Source organism: Panulirus ornatus, chromosome 20, assembly GCF_036320965.1.
Source record: "Panulirus ornatus isolate Po-2019 chromosome 20, ASM3632096v1, whole genome shotgun sequence".
NCBI classification, from domain to species: Eukaryota; Metazoa; Arthropoda; class Malacostraca; order Decapoda; family Palinuridae; genus Panulirus; species Panulirus ornatus.
The window spans coordinates 11,875,984-11,893,483 of record NC_092243.1 but is presented as its reverse complement, the minus strand read 5'-3'; the positions used below and the strand labels follow the sequence as shown (position 1 = coordinate 11,893,483).

The 17,500-nt window shown below is 42.2% G+C and overlaps 1 protein-coding gene across 1 annotated transcript in view; it reads left to right on the top strand.

The window, feature by feature from the left end:
• The window catches only part of LOC139755932 (carbonic anhydrase-related protein 10-like), a 412,551-nt gene that overhangs the window by 380,900 nt on the left and 14,151 nt on the right, over positions 1–17,500 (top strand). The window contains exon 8 of the mRNA XM_071674706.1: positions 10,164–10,318. Within this exon, the coding sequence (XP_071530807.1) occupies positions 10,164–10,318 (155 nt within the window). The remainder of the gene's footprint in view (positions 1–10,163; positions 10,319–17,500) is intronic.

The following is a 17,500-nucleotide window of genomic DNA, read 5'->3' as shown; positions in this document are numbered from 1 at the left end:
ATGACGTCTCTTTCCACACGCTTTGTACGTCCAATATCTTGACCCCTTTCCTCTCTCAGTCTTATCACTCGCCTCAACTCCGTGGTTCTTTCTGTTGCCGTGTCTATTCCACTTAGTCCTCGCTGTTCAGAGTCACACTCAGACCCTCCCGTCTACCCTTCCTATTACACCTCATTACCTTATCTTTATTCACACTAACTCTCAACTTTCTCCCCTCGCACACTCTACCAAACTCACACACACACCAGCTTCTGCATATTCCCTTCGTAGCCTTTTTACCAGACACGCATATCATCTGCAAGCAGCAAAGGACTTACTTCCCAGGCACCCTCGACCCAGGGTCCTGTAAACCCTCACTTTGCTCCAAGGCCCTCGTATTAATCTCCACCACACCCCGTCCATGAACAAATTAAACAGCCATGGTAACATCACACACCCTTGACACAGACACCACCATCGTTTTGAACGAATCATTCTCCTTCCACATTCGGTAAAACCTTTTCATTGCTTCTAGTAGCACTCTTTACCCGGAGGCTTTCTCTCAACCGTATCACATATATTTTCTCCAGTCCATAATGGCCACATGGAAATCACTCTTTCTCTGAGTATTTCTCGCATGAATCCAACAAACACTCAAGTGATCCACACATCTCCTACTACTCCTGAAACCACATTGTTCTTCCCTCACCTTAGCGTTCTATGCATAAGACCATCCTCTCAGTTACTACCCTGTCATACACCGTAGCTCGTATACTCGACAGATCTGCTTTCATCTCTGTCATTCGAGTGCGTCTGAGAATGTTGCATAAAGAGCGAAAGATGGGTTCTCAAAAGGGAGGTTCGGAATAGGGAAGGTGGATTACAATATGACAAATGGTACAGGGCAGGTATGACTGAGCAAGAGAGAGAGAGAGAGAGAGAGAGAGAGAGAGAGAGAGAGAGAGAGAGAGAGGCCATCTCTTGCCACATAACATGATAGCCCCGACCTTCCCCCCACATCAGACACGTCCCTTCCTCCCCTCTCTGCCTCTCCCTCTCCATCACAGTGGCTCGGAGTACGACCTGCTTTTCACCCACCTCCTCCACGCCCCGAGCTAACTACATTAATCTCTCTTCCCACTGTATCAACAGCCGTCTTTTGCGTGTCGGTCCCCCGACCTCTCTCTCTCTCTCTCTCTCTCTCTCTCTCTCTCTCTCTCTCTCTCTCTCTCTCTCTCTCTCTCTCTCTCTCTCTCTCTCTCTCTCTCTCTCTCCTTTATATCACCGTCAATTAATCTGAAAACCTCGCATGCTTCTCCCCTGAGGCTGGGGGGATCATGGTGGTGCAGGCGAGGGATCGCTCTGTAACTTGCGTCTCACTGCCTTACTTAAGCCACTTCATAAAGACGAGGTAAATGCTCTTTTCCACAGCAAATTAATGTCTGATGTGTCTAACTCCTGTGCTCGAACCAGCTTGTGTGTGTTCAAGATAATTTCTTGATTCACCCTCACTCGATAAGCGCCCTCAATGCGGAGTATATATATTGAATAATATAGATCGAGTCAGTCCATTGGGAATTGGCTATATTCTCGAGGCTGCGTATCTTCAAAGGGGAGAGAGAGAGAGAGAAAGAGAGAGAGAGAGAGAGAGAAAGAGAGAGAGAGAGAGAGAGAGGTCCGAACGGCCAAAGGAGAGCTCACTGTACCGAACTAGAGTCCATATGAGTTGACCGTTGCTCGAATCCCGCTTTTGAGACAGATTCGAACCCTGGGCAGCGAATCACACCCTTACCTCTCCTTGTACCAGGAGTCAGCCGGGGCAATATTGACCCTCCGTGAATCCATCTGTCTATACAACAGATATGACAGAAAGTATTAGTCTCCAAAACCATACCAAGATGTTGAGGTCGTATGATCCTTCAGGTTACGACGGTTCCAGGAAGACGTAATCCTTGATACCAGCAGCCAGATGAACCCGACTGGCAGGTCGCCACAATACGACTTCGGTCATAGAAATAACAAAGAAAATCTCTCAAAGAGAAGACGACCCTGGATGTAGAGGCTTTCTCTCTAAGACGACCCTGGATGTAGCGGCTTTCTCTCTAAGAGAAGACGACCCTGGATGTAGAGGCTTTCTCTCTAAGAGAAGACGACCCTGGATGTAGCGACTTTCTCTCTAAGAGAAGACGACCCTGGATGTAGCGACTTTCTCTCTAAGAGAAGACGACCCTGGATGTAGCGGCTTTCTCTCTAAGAGAAGACGACCCTGGATGTAGCGGCTTTCTCTCTAAGAGAAGACGACCCTGGATGTAGAGGCTTTCTCTCTAAGAGAAGACGACCCTGGATGTAGCGGCTTTCTCTCTAAGAGAAGACGACCCTGGTTGTAGTGGCTTTCTCTCTAAGAGAAGACGACCCTGGATGTAGAGGCTTTCTCTCTAAGAGAAGACGACCCTGGATGTAGAGGCTTTCTCTCTAAGAGAAGACGACCCTGGATGTAGTGGCTTTCTCTCTAAGACGACCCTGGATGTAGCGGCTTTCTCTCTAAGAGAAGACGACCCTGGATGTAGCGGCTTTCTCTCTTGTGTTGTGTCGAGGATCCACTAGCATGATTGCTTGTGTTCCAGGCAGCTGGAAATGGTCCTGACGAAGGTGTATGCGCTCCATAGTTTTATCGTCAAATCGGATTTGTGTTATTTCAGGTAAATCTTACCACAGCAGACGAGATGCCTTCCGGTAGCTGCCTCTCTTGGGGACATCAGCTCCCCGACTCGAGCTATAAAAAGAAAAGAGAGAAGAAAAAAGTAATGGACAGAAGTTTCTTTGTCTGCCATCCATCTGTCCACAATGAGAAGAAAGAGTTCTGTAATGATGGAATCCCATGTCTTTACTTTAAATGACATTTTGCCATTAGTCATGGCGAACGCGTTGCAACCATCATACGGATATATAAAGTTAAGAATATAGGGTCATGTAAATTAATTTACGTGTTGCTGCTTATTATGCCTAAGGCGAAGAGTGTGTGTTTTACAGACTTAATGCCTCAAATCACTTGTATGTGGGAGAGATAGATACGACAGTAGCTGAAACAAGATGAATTGACAGCAATTGAAATCTATTGAGCTTAGAACAAGCAGAATAATCAAAACAATGCAGAATAATCAAAACAGAATTCGTTGGTAGAGCACGACACCAGCATAGCTCAAAATGAGGCCAGACATCACTGTAAGATGACCATTAACCTCCCGAATCACACACTCACACACAGGTCACTACCACTGACCTCTTCCCTCCCACACTAGGTCATGACTCGACTGACAGACGGTGCATTGCGTAGAAGGGGAAGGATCTAACAGCCTGACACCATTACAATCCAACGACCAGACGGAGAATGTGAATAGGTAGTTATGCACACATTGATCTCTCCCTGACCATACTCATTTCTGTGAATTCTGGGTTCCTTTCCTTCATATACCCGCGACATTGCTACGTCATGGTAAAGACACTTCGAAAGATTGCTTTGTTGGTCACTTTCTGTATATCTACGTCGTGTTCTGGGGAAATCCTGTTGCTGAAGTAGCTTCATATGAATGTTGTGATCAATAACAATATTGGCAATATGTTAAGAAATACAGCAAAATTTCAGACGTTTGATGAAATGCTCTGTGCGTTTTGGCAACTAGTTAAATGCCCGACTAACATAGGTATTTACTATAATGATTGATAATACAGTCTTTAATTGATATGTCTGATACATGAAATTGCCAGTTATATATATATATATATATATATATATATATATATATATATATATATATATATATATATATATATATATATATATATATATATATTATTTGTATTTATTATACTTTGTCGCTGTCTCCCACGTTAGCGAGGTAGCGCAAGGAAACAGACGAAAGAATGGTCCAACCCACCCACATACACATGTATATTTATAAACGCCCACACACGCACATAGACATACCTATACATTTCAAAGTATACATACATATACATACACAGACATATACATATATACACATGTACATATTCATACTTTCTGCCTTCATCCATTCACCGTCACCCGTCCTTTCAGTTTTAATCAGCCCTATGGCAACGGTTGCATAAAGATAGCCATACAATCACATGATCTACTTTAACTACCCTCTAGCATCGTTCATAGATCTGGATTCTGCTGTGCTACACAGACACTAGCCCTGGGAGAACTGAGGGCACATACGTGTATTCGAGGTCTCCAAAGCAAATAGCTATTGAGTTTTGATCCACATTGCCACTTCTGACTATGAATCAATTCATCTTTTGTTGTCATGTTGTGTCATATGCACATGTGGATTTTAAAAGTGCGATATCTAATCTAAAAACTTATATATAAAACTTCATGTGCACTATGATATACCTGATATTCAATTACCTGCAGACAATGATTTTATCTTCGTTCTCTTTCTCACTCACACTGAAGATGTTGTACCTTGATGCTTTAGTCTCCCGTAGTGTGAATCTCCAAGAGCAGCAGTGTCTAGAATTATTGCCCCACTTCATCACTTCGTGAGTCCCTGTCACCCGTACTTGGATTCTCGTGGGGTCGTGCCTGGCTACTGCTTCCTATAGTCTCTCTGTGGAGGCAGGTTACACGAGGATTGACCGTTATGATTTCTTCTTTCCTCGAGCAGTGGAATTATGGAGATGTAGAATTCTCGTCCCTCTTTTGTCTTTCGTTCTCTTTCCTGTTTTCTTTACCATGGTTAAGCTGTGAGTCAAAGGGGATAGTGTGTGTGTGTATATATATATATATATATATATATATATATATATATATATATATATATATATATATATATATATATATATATATATATATATATATATATATATATATATATATATATACATATATATTCACAGGCAAAACAAATATAGTAACAGACACACATATACACAGTGTACTTGATGCACAAAGTCCGTGTAAACCAAGCAGGATACACAGATCCCGTAAGACATACAACCACGTCCAGAATGTCTTTAATCTTAAGTGTTTGTTGGATTTAGCGTGAGGCAAGTTGTCTGCAGGTGCTGGGTCGTCCCTGCTGTGGGGGAATGATTAATGACGGGGAGTAATGTGGCGGTGGTAATACGCGAACACTGTCAGGTGGGAGAGATCATTCAGGAGTCGGGAGGTGGGTTAATGGCAGAGCTAGTAGGTTTCATCGCTGGTCCTCCATTACTATTCAGAATTCATTTCTTCGAAATTTTACAGTGAAGGAAGGTTGGTTAATTGGTTGTTTGGTTGGTTGGTTAGTTAGTTGAACATTAATCCTAACGACTGCCTAGGTCATTAAACACAAGGAAGCTTTTATGCATATGATACACAGTTTCGCTATTATCCCTGATGTTTCCTATAGCTAAACATGATACATTAACGATCTGATTTTGAGTGATTGGAGCCTGACCATGCAGGAGGGTGGAGGGCGTGCACGGAATAGAGTGAATTGGAACGATGTGGTATACAGTGGTCAAAATGTTGTCAATGAACTGAAGGAAGACATGTGAAACGTCCGGGGTGAACCATGGAAAGGTCTGTTGGACCTAGTTGTGGATATAGAGCTGTGGTATCGGTGCATTACTCATGGTAACTAGAGAATGGATGTAGGCGAATGCAGCCTTTCTTGTTATGTTCCTTACGCTACCTCGCTTACTCGGAAAACGGCGAACAATTATGAAAAAGGTATATATATATATATATATATATATATATATATATATATATATATATATATATATATATATATATATATATATATATATATATATATATATATATATATGACTTTGTACGTATTTCGATATATAGTGGCATCATGGATGATAGTATTCATCTCGTTTAAAGATCTTTGGTCTATGAGAGAGAGAGAGAGAGAGAGAGAGAGAGAGAGAGAGAGAGAGAGAGAGAGAGAGAGAGAGAGAGAGAGAGAGAGAGAGAGAGAGCACTGGCTCTGTTTAGCTCGTGCATTAAGTAGTGTCTCTCATTTACTTGATGTACGAGAGCCAGAATTGCCTTGGGGGTATTAATCTGAGAAGTTTAACGTGGATGGTTGCCACGCATATTGCTGTTACCTGGTGTGTGTACCCAGTGAGGTGTGTGTGCGTGTGTGTGTGTGTGTGTGTGTGTGTGTGTGTGTGTGTGTGTGTGTGTGTGTGTGTGTAACTAACTTCTGATATGTTACGGGGAGGGAGACTTGCTCTCGTGGGACACCAATTCTTGAAATTTCTCTACAAAATTATAGCTTTTCAAAACGTTTATGCAGCCAACACCTACAAATTTGATCACAACATTTATTGTACTCAACCACATCTTTTGTTCTGTATTGAAAACTTCTATAAAAAAAAAAAGAAATGTTTTCTCTTTTCACACACTGAGGTCTCTGAGTGTTGCATGTTTGCATCTGTGGAAGTACTGTTCACTGCTATCATCACACTGGTTAGGGAAATTATTTTCCATACGAAATGATATTACTAGTTTGTGGCCTCTTTCTGTGTGATTCAGCTCTGTTCATACACATACCATCCGTTTTTTTTCCCTCTCCTCTGGACTTTCTCAATTAGCTCAGCATGGCTCTTTACAGTCTTTGACCAAACTTGACGAACGTATTCTACTCTTGACCTAGTATACGATATGACCAATTTTTGCTAAATCTATCCATATTCATGAAACTGTAAGTGATTCTGATATTTACGAGCGTACAGATTCTCCCTTTTGTTAGTCTCCCAAGATGGGGCCTCTGTATACAGGTTAGGTACGAAGTCGATTCCCAGTCTCCTTTAACACACACACACACACACACACACACACACACAGAAGGGGGCTCATGTGAGGATATTCCCTCTAAGGCTCAGTCCTCTGTTCTAAACGAGTACCTCGCTAACGCAGGGAATGGCGAATATGTATGAAAGAAAGGAAAGGAAGATAGACAAAGAGATAGATAGATAGATAGATAGATAGATAGATAGATAGATAAGGCTCTAAAATTTCTGACGTTAGCTCAACCAGCAAAATAATGACGCATCTGAATCTATCATCAAAAGAAATCTCTCGTGAAATTGCCCTACAGCTGACTTCCGTAAAACTCAATGGCCCGTCGTAAAGTCATCATTAATTCATGATGAAGTAGATATATCACATTAAAGCAGCTCTATCCCTACATGATCGTCATTCGTATTTAAGTTTATATTCTTACAATGGAAAAGGAAAAAAGGAGACGGATACATTATATGATACAATCTGGTCATCCAACTTAAATCCTCGAACTCCCACCGAACAGCGTTCATATACGCCTGCAGGTCAGTGGTGGACACCATGATGAAAAACCCCTTGACACAGGTCACAGTCGAGGGGAAAATATTGCCATATAGTAATTGTAATTAGGTAATGTATCGCCAGAAATGTAAAAGCACTGGAAATTACGAGCCATATTTCGGGCCAGCCAATAAAGTCTCTCCATAACAACAAACTCCATCGACGTGAAACTTCGTAGGGTAGAAATTTATGTTGTTATATCGGAAAATGTTATGTGGATTGTCAACATAAATTCTGACCTCCAGATATGTACATGTAAGTGTGTGTGTGTGTGTGTGTGTGTGTGTGTGTGTGTGTGTGTGTGTGTGTGTGTGTGTGTGTGTGTGTGTGTGTGTGTGTGTCTGTGTCTGTGTGTGTGTGTGTGTGTGTACATGTGTATATGTATGTATGAAAGCCGAAGTGAGTCATAGGGGGAGGAGGGGGAGAAGGTTCTGGGAGCACTGAAGAATGTGTGAGGAGAGAGGTCGTCGTCTGGGAGGTCAAAAAGCGGTTATGTTTGAAGGTATAGTAGTCCCAACAATGTTATATAGTAGCGAGGCATGTGCTATACATTAGGATGTGCGGACGAGAATGGATATGTTGCAAATGAAACGTTTGAGATTATCATGTGGTGTGAAGTGGTTTGACCGAGCGGATGATAAAAGAAGACAGATGTGTGGTAATGAAATGAGTCTGGTTGATAGAGCTGAAGAGGGTGCTCTGTGATGGTATGGACATATAGAGAGAAAGATTAAGAAGAGGTTACAAAGATGATATGTGTGTCAGAGATGGAGGGAACAAGGAAATAAGATTAGACCAAATTAGTGATGGAAGGATAGATTGAAAAAGATTTTAAGTGATCGGAGCCTAAACATGGAGGAGGATGGAAGGCGTGCATGGGATAGAGTGAACTGGAACGATGTGGTATAAAGGGGTCGACGTACTATCCATGGAGTGAACCAGAGAATATGAAGGGTCCGGAGTAAACCATGGAAAGGTCTGTGGGGCCTGGATGTGGATAAGAAGCTATTTGTTTGGTTGAATTTCACATAACAACAAGAATGTGGATATGCGACCTTTCTTCATCTGTTCCTGACGGTGCTTAGATAACGCGAGAAATAACACCATGGGATATGTTGAAATGAAGGGCCTCGAGAACATGTTGAAACAGTGTTTCTCATGCTGTCGGTAGAGGTGATGCCCAGACAGTAGGGAGACAGGAAAGTACAGCTCATGTTTGTCTAGGAGATGTGGCTTCACACACAGGTCTATATCTCGTTAGACTAAGGTTAAGACTAAGCTGAGAGGGCGATCGTTCAATGCACGTCGGGTCGTTTCAATGTAAATGTTTTGTCAGGGGTTATATTTGCTTGGGGTGAGGGGTATCTATGGAAGGAGAGTGCTGAAGTGTAAGCCAGGGATACAGTTTTTATATCTACTTTAGGGAAGGTGGTTAGTTTTAGAGTGGCATGGATAGGAGGAGGGTGTTTAGTGTTGTTGCATAGAGATGAGTTCTGATCATGTTGAGGGGAAATGTATATGGAAAATCTTTGGTTTGTCTTGTGGAAGTTGATTGTTTGTGTTTACTCGACAGCGATGGATTGTTCTGAGAGGGTAAAAGGCCACGCAGGTGAGGCGTAGTTCGGAGTAGGTGGATGACTTGTGTCTAGACAATACTTAATGTAGTCTTTTTTCGTGCCTTGATCATGTGCCATTTAGTGTACCAAGAACATCTATTTTGTGTGTTGCTTTTGTGTTAATGTTTTTGGTGTGGGATTAAATGCCATGTGTGTTTTATAAATGATGCCAGGAACATTTGATGCTTTGTTCAGTCGCAGTGAATATCCATTGTCCATTTAAGATTGCTGGAGGGTGTGAGCTGAATTTCATGTCTGTCTGATTAAAGACTTTGATCGAGATAGAGACATTCTGTTTTCGGTGGGTCGTTGTTCCATTTACGTCATGTAATGCTGCAATTTTTTTTCTGTCGTTTATCGTGGCGTCAGAATGTTGTGATGTGAGTGGGAGGTTCGTCCGCATATGAAAAGCCCTTCATGTTGCGATCTGCCAAAGGTAATGGGTGGTCATGGAGGAAGAGGTTGTAGAGAGCTGGAGAAAGAACTGCTCCTTGGGCAGCACCTCTACTGAGTTTAAATGTTTTAAAGGTCAAATCACTGTGAGTGACTCTGCCATGGCGGCCGGCTACGAAATTAGCCAACTCCTCTTTGTCAAAAGTTGTGGAGGATGGTGTCCACTATCATTTGTGTGAGGATATGTTGTGAAGCAACGTCAAATGCTTTGTTGATGTCTATTGCCACTAGTACTGTGCGGGAGGGAGGCAAGTGGTTTGATGAAGCTTTTTAGGTAAATGTTGTGTGAGATTACCTTTTGGCATGGTGTTGGAATGGCTGGTTCTGAAACCATGTGGGATATTTTGTTTAATTCTTCTGTCGATCAGTTTTGTTTTTTAGCGATATTAGGGCGGTAAGAGGAGGAGCGGGGAACTGGATGGTTTGAGGGATTTTAGGTATGGTATTATCTGAGCAAGTTTCCAAATGTTAGAGAGTTTGGGGCTGTGGGCGAAGGCATACAGTTGGTCACGTGTTAGGGTTAATGTCATCGGTTTACATTAAAAGCTGGGCTGCCACCTTCCAGAAGTGAACGCAGATGTAACACATATGATGTGATTCCAAAGCTACCCACAAATAGATTTAATGAGAAAGAAAGAAATACTATATCATCTTGAAACTAGAAATGGTCAATGTGAATTCCTCATGATTAATCCCACATGTTTTCTTTCTGTCTCCCTCCCTCCGCCTCCATTGGACGTCAGGATCATCGTCGTCAGTGTACGAGTTGACGGTGAGCGAGTTGCTGCCGTCTACTGAGCAGTACTTGACCTACGACGGGTCACTCACCGTCCCGGGCTGCTACGAGACAGTCACTTGGATCCTGCCAAACAAACCTCTGTACATCGCCTTCAGCCAGGTAAGGTGCCCGAGGGCAGACCCACGACCTCCTCCACCTCCACCTCTCTCTCTCTCTCTCTCTCTCTCTCTCTCTCTCTCTCTCTCTCTCTCTCTCTCTCTCTCTCTCTCTCTCTCTCTCTCTCTCTCTCTCTCTCTCTCTCTGTTGAGACAGGCAGGCAGTCCCCAACACCATCAATTTCCTGCCACAGTTCGACGCCTCTGGAAAAGTGAAAACAGCTCACTCTATACAGCTGCCTCAGTACACACACACACACACACACACACACACACACACACACACACACACATGTCAGGTAAGGACTCAGTCGAATGAGAGGCATCCCAGTTGTCCATTGACCCTTAGACTCGGTCGCACAGGGAAGCACAACGTCGGAGAACGGCGGAATAACATTATCCAAAGGTATGACCACTCATCCTCACTAGTTTCCTCTTCATACCTCCCATATTACCGGCCCAGCCTTACCACCCATCACTGATATATCTACCCGAAAATATATCACTATAGCAGATAGCAATTTCTATCCTGCCATGGTAGTAGATGATATATTGCTAACTGTAAATGAGATTCGGGCGCTATAATTCTGGCAACTCTCTCGAAGTATATACTACACCTGCTGCTACTACTACTCTTACCACTACCACCATTGATATAGTATTAAAGCAACAAGTGCCACTCCTACTACTACTACAACTACTACTACCACTACTACTACTACTACTACTACTACTACTCATACCACTACCACCATTGATACAGTATTAAAGCAACAAGTGCCACTCCTACTACTACTACAACTACTACTACCACTACTACTACTACTACTACTACTACTACTACTACTACTACTACTACTACATCTAATTGCTACTACTATTAGTATTACTACTAAAATCAACACCCCTCAAAAATACCAGCATCAACTTTATCACCACTATGCCCATCAGCACCAACACTTAACACTATCATGATGAAGGCCACCATCACCAACACCTCCAACACCAACACTTAACACTATCATGATGAAGGCCACCATCACCAACACCTCCAACACCAACACTTAACACTATCATGATGAAGTCCACCATCACCAACACCTCCAACACCAACACTTAACACTATCATGATGAAGGCCACCATCACCCACACCTCCAACACCAACACTTAACACTATCATGATGAAGGCCACCATCACCCACACCTCCAACACCAACACTTAACACTATCATGATGAAGGCCACCATCACCCACACCTCCAACACCAACACTTAACACTATCATGATGAAGGCCAGCATCTCCCACATTCTCCAACACCAACACTTAACACTGTCATGATGAAGGCCACCATCACCCACACCTCCAACACCAACACTTAACACTATCATGATGAAGGCCAGCATCTCCCACATTCTCCAACACCAACACTTACACTTCATGATGAAGGCCACCATCACCCACACTCCAACACCAACACTTAACACTTTCATGATGAAGGCCAGCATCTCCCACATTCTCCAACACCAACACTTAACACTTTCATGATGAAGGCCACCATCACCCACACCTCCAACACCAACACTTAACACTATCATGATGAAGGCCACCATCACCCACACCTCCAACACCAACACTTAACACTATCATGATGAAGGCCACCATCACCCACACCTTCCAACACCAACACTTAACACTATCATGATGAAGGGCCACCATCACCCACACCTCCAACACCAACACTTAACACTTTCATGATGAAGGCCACCATCACCCACACCTCCAACACCAACACTTAACACTTTCATGATGAAGGCCAGCAGCCTCCCCCATTCTCCAACACCAACACTTAACACTTTCATGATGAAGGCCACCATCACCCACACCTCCAACACCAACACTTAACACTTTCATGATGAAGGCCACCATCACCCACACCTCCAACACCAACACTTAACACTTTCATGATGAAGGCCAGCATCTCCCACATTCTCCAACACCAACACTTAACACTTTCATGATGAAGGCCACCATCACCAACACCTCCAACACCAACACTTAACACTTTCATGATGAAGGCCACCATCACCAACACCTCCAACACCAACACTTAACACTTTCATGATGAAGGCCACCATCACCCACATTCTCCAACACCAACACTTAACACTATCATGATGAAGGCCAGCATCACCAACACTTAACACTTTCATGATGAAGGCCACCATCACCCACATTCTCCAACACCAACACTTAACACTATCATGATGGAGGCCAGCATCACCAACACCTCCAACACCAACACTTAACACTATCATGATGAAGGCCACCATCACCAACACCTCCAACACCAACACTTAACACTATCATGATGAAGGCCACCATCACCCACACCTCCAATACCAACACTTAACACTATCATGATGAAGTCCACCATCACCCACATTCTCCAACACCAACACTTAACACTATCATGATGAAGTCCACCATCACCAACACCTCCAACACCAACACTTAACACTATCATGATGAAGGCCACCATCACCAACATTCTCCAACACCAACACTTAACACTGTCATGAAGGCCAGCAGCCTCCCCCATCACCACCAGATGTGCCACCATCAAAGCTTATCACTGGCGATATAGTCTTACCCGAGAACTAGTAACTCCACCATCTTGATGCTTAGATGGAAATATGTCTAGCATAAAACCAGGAGAATCATGAGGGGAGGGTGAGGGTGGAAAAATGATGAAAATCTGAGAAAATATAATAAAAGGGGAGGTTGAGACATGAGCCAAATGATAAAAGGCTAAGGAAAAGGCGGAAGGAATAGGGTCAGAGGCGAACATCAACAGAAACTTAAGGGAAATGGTAAAGAGAGTTGAAAAACGAATGCCAATATGATATCAGGAGAAAATCAGAACGAGGCTTAAAAGACGAAACACCAGTAAAAAGAAAAAAATAAGAATCTTTCAAGAAAAAAGACGCGAACAGCGATAAAGAATAAAGCAAAACAAGAGAGAAAGTTGAGACATGGCTAAAATAGAAGTTGAAAAAAATAACTATGTGGGACAATTGAAAAACAAACATCTAATGAAAAATATTAGTGCTAAATGAAAGAAGGTTGATAAAAAACAAACTTCTAATGAAAAATATTAGTGCTAAATGAAAGAAGGTTGATAAAAAAACAAACATCTAATGTAAAATATTAGTGCTAAATGAAAGAAGGTTGATAAAAAAACAAACATCTAATGAAAAATATTAGTGCTAATTGAAAGAAGGTTGATGAATGACGAAAGCCAATGATGAATCAGGAAATAGTCAAGATAAATGTTGACAGACAAACACCAGTCCAATTCTGAGACGAGAAGAGAGAAAGGGAAGAAAAGAACAGTTATAAAGAATACCGAAAAATAAGAGAGAGAAAGGAAATCGATTTTCTGGAGAAAAAAGAAAAAAGAAGAAGGAAGGTAGAGAAGAAGAACGCCAATAAAACGCTGGGGAAAAAAGAGATAACGTAAGAGTTGGGAGAGACATACTAAAAAGCGTTCATTCTTGGGATGGTAGTAGACGTCTGGGGCACTTGAACTCCTCTCGTATGTAGGATGTGTGATTCTAATTTTTCCTTTTGATCGTACAGACCATACTCGGAGAAGAACCAGAGGATGTTAATAACGAACTGGTCGCTTTAGAACACCTGATATATTCATTGAGAGAGAGAGAGAGAGAGAGAGAGAGAGAGAGAGAGAGAGAGAGAGAGAGAGAGAGAGAGAGAGAGAGAGAGAGAGAGAGAGAGAGAGAGAAGATATTACCTGCTTAGATAGCTGGTTCAGTGTGATCATCAGCCTAAGGTTGTAGTTTCACTTGTGATGTTTTGTGTCAGATGCGTTGGTCGCTCGAGGTGATCAGGTCTATGGGATGATGTGTTTATAACCTTTCGTTCGAACGAGTTTTAATTTCAGTTCACAATTCGCTTCGCAAGATTTTTTTTTTTTTTTTAACCTTTCAGTTTCACCCCTCGCCTCTCTCTCTCTCTCTCTCTCTCTCTCTCTCTCTCTCTCTCTCTCTCTCTCTCTCTCTCTCTCTCTCTCTCTCTCTCTCTCTCTCTCTCTCTCTCTCTCCCCCATATCCATTAATCTCTCCTCTCTCCCCTCCTCCTTTCAGCCCAGCACCACACACCGCCTACGGCCAAAGATTTTGAGTGTGTGTGTGTCTCAGTGCCTAACTTGTACAACAGACAGACCCGTTCCTCCGAACATGGATTCCTGTATCATGTTCCCATCACAGTGTAATAATTCACCACTCACATCCAGTCCATATCACAATACAGTACACATATTCTGGCCAAACGTTAATGCATCGGTGTATATTATTCTCAGCACTTACAGGACAGAGCCTGGGTTGATTCACACCACATATAGGTAGGCAATATTGCCCTCCTGAGCTAACGCTATAACAATATTCGAATATAATGAATAAATCTCTTTTGTACATCGTACATTTATGGGTACTGCTCTCTCTCTCTCTCTCTCTCTCTCTCTCTCTCTCTCTCTCTCTCTCTCTCTCTCTCTCTCTCTCTCTCTCTCTCTCTCTCTCTCTCTCTCTCTCTCTCTCTCTCTCTCTCTCTCTCTCTCTCTCTCTCTCTCTCTCTCTCTCTCTCTCTCTCTCTCTCTCTCTCTCTCTCTCTCTCTCTCTCCCTCTCTCTCTCTCTCTCTCTCTCTCTCTCTCTCTCTCTCTCTCTCTCTCTCTCTCTCTCTCTCTCTCTCTCTCTCTCTCTCTCTCTCTCTCTCTCTCTCTCTCTCTCTCTCTCTCACACACACATAGTCACAAAGAGCATAACGAATAATGATAATGTATATGAATATACCAAGATGTATATATGTATATACCAGAATGATGCACGAATGAACCATTTGTAATAATGGATATATGATATTTATGTGCTAATATAGACATGATATAGCATTTTGAATCATTGTGTATCATATGTATATATATATATATATATATATATATATATATATATATATATATATATATATATATATATATATATATAAAGCTAAGAGACTGGGGAACACAGGTGTAAACCTGTCCCCCAAAACACAAATGGAAATCACATATAGTTACCAGACACACATACTGTATATATGTATATCTATACATCGATGCGACTGAACTGTGATACCATCAATAACAACAGACACATAGCTATACCTATAACTATCCATCTGCATTGTTCTAACTCCACCTCCCCACCTCCCAACACCCCGTCATCCAAGGTAAAAATATGGACGTTGTTAGAAAAAAGCAAAATATTAGAGTGGAGCGTCTCGCTGGCTTGGTGTGGCGACCAAAACATTACTGTTCCTGGGCTGTGTGAGTACCTGGCTGGTCAGTGGCAGTCCTCCTCACTCATGTTACTGGCTGGGTTGGTCGAGCCTGATGCTGGCCTGGCCTCTGTTGTCGACCAGAAATTCAGTCCACTGACTTACCTCTCTCTCTCTCTCTCTCTCTCTCTCTCTCTCTCTCTCTCTCTCTCTCTCTCTCTCTCTCTCTCTCTCTCTCTCTCTCTCTCTCTCTCTCTCTCTCTCTCTCTCTCTCTCTCTCTCTCTCTCTCTCTCGGTTGTGAATCGGGTTATAACCACGGGTTGTAAGCTTGTTTAGTAACCATGGGTTGTAAGCCCAGCGTTGATGTATCGTTAAGCAACTCAATTCTAGGATTTGGGAAGGAATGTTGGTTCTGGAATTGGTTTATAATAGGTTTTGAGTCATCTTGGCTCACAAGGGGCGGGCTGGTGTGAGACGTGGGCTGTGAATGAGCTGTCGAAAGCCCCCTCCCGGTGGATCTCGTTATGAGATGTCGGGTATCAAGGTTCAAAGGTCGTGACCTCTTCCCCGCCCCTCCGTCTGTTGCCAACATATCCTGATAAGGTCATCATATTGATAACCTTTTGGTTGGTGCTCGGTCAACTCACGTGATCAAGGTGTGTGTGTGTGTGTGTGTGTGTGTGTGTGTGTGTGTGTGTGTGTGTGTGTGTGTGTGTATGCCATTAATCATTTATAACTACCTATTTGTATTGTACGGGGAGGGATTTCTGCACTCGTAAGGCCAACATGTCTTGAAAAGTCTTTACTATCTATACAGCATTTCAGACTTTCATACGTTGCCCACACGCACTACCTCCTAACTTAGTCGAACATATTTATCTATCACTATGTTGCTATAGGAATTTTTATTGGCAACATTTTTCTTTGCAAAGTTTCTAACTTGCTGTCATGTTAAGGACTTGGTGTTTCAGCCTTGTGTCTTTCGACGAACTCTTCATTGTTTGCATCGTCAAGATATATATATATATATATATATATATATATATATATATATATATATGTGTGTGTGTGTGTGTGTGTGTGTGTGTGTGTATACACGAGGAATGGGTAGAGATCACAAATGATGTAGTGTAAGAGACAACGAAAGTGGTTTTTATATTTCCTCTAGGGATTAAAGGGACTGGATTTGAATTAGTGTTTCGAAATTGGCAAATCCAGTAAATCCAGAATGATACGTCGAGTCTAGTAAACGCTGTCCATTTGAACTGACACTTTGAATCTGATAGGTTCTATGAGTTCAAACTGATGACTCCAATTTTGTAAATTCATATTGACAGTGAATCAGGTAAATCTGTAGAATTAAATGGAGGATATCTTTTTATCTATTGCACTTACAGTACTTGGCTAATGTTTTTTTCATATCTATTTATTGATTACATTTTTTATTATATTCATTACATTATGTCATATTTCTATAAGCTGTCCATCTATTTACTCTACATATTACTACATTCCTATGATCCATATTCAAGATTTGGTATAACGTACACTATATCTTTCGTTCTATTTGCATTGTCTTCTAGCCATCAACGTTTCGGTCAATCGTGACGTATTTCAGTATATTTTTGACGCGAACGCTACATACCTGCAATACTCTGACGTATACAGAATAGATTTCACCACATCTTCAACAACATGACACGTTATCTGATCTGTATTCTGTGGCACATCCAGTTACTTTTCACTCTCATTTCATTTTCTTAATTTTTTAGTCTGTGTTTGAATAAGATATAGCATTCTATGCTTCACCCATTCAGAACAGCCCTTGCAGACTTTCAACTCGATGGTTCTACC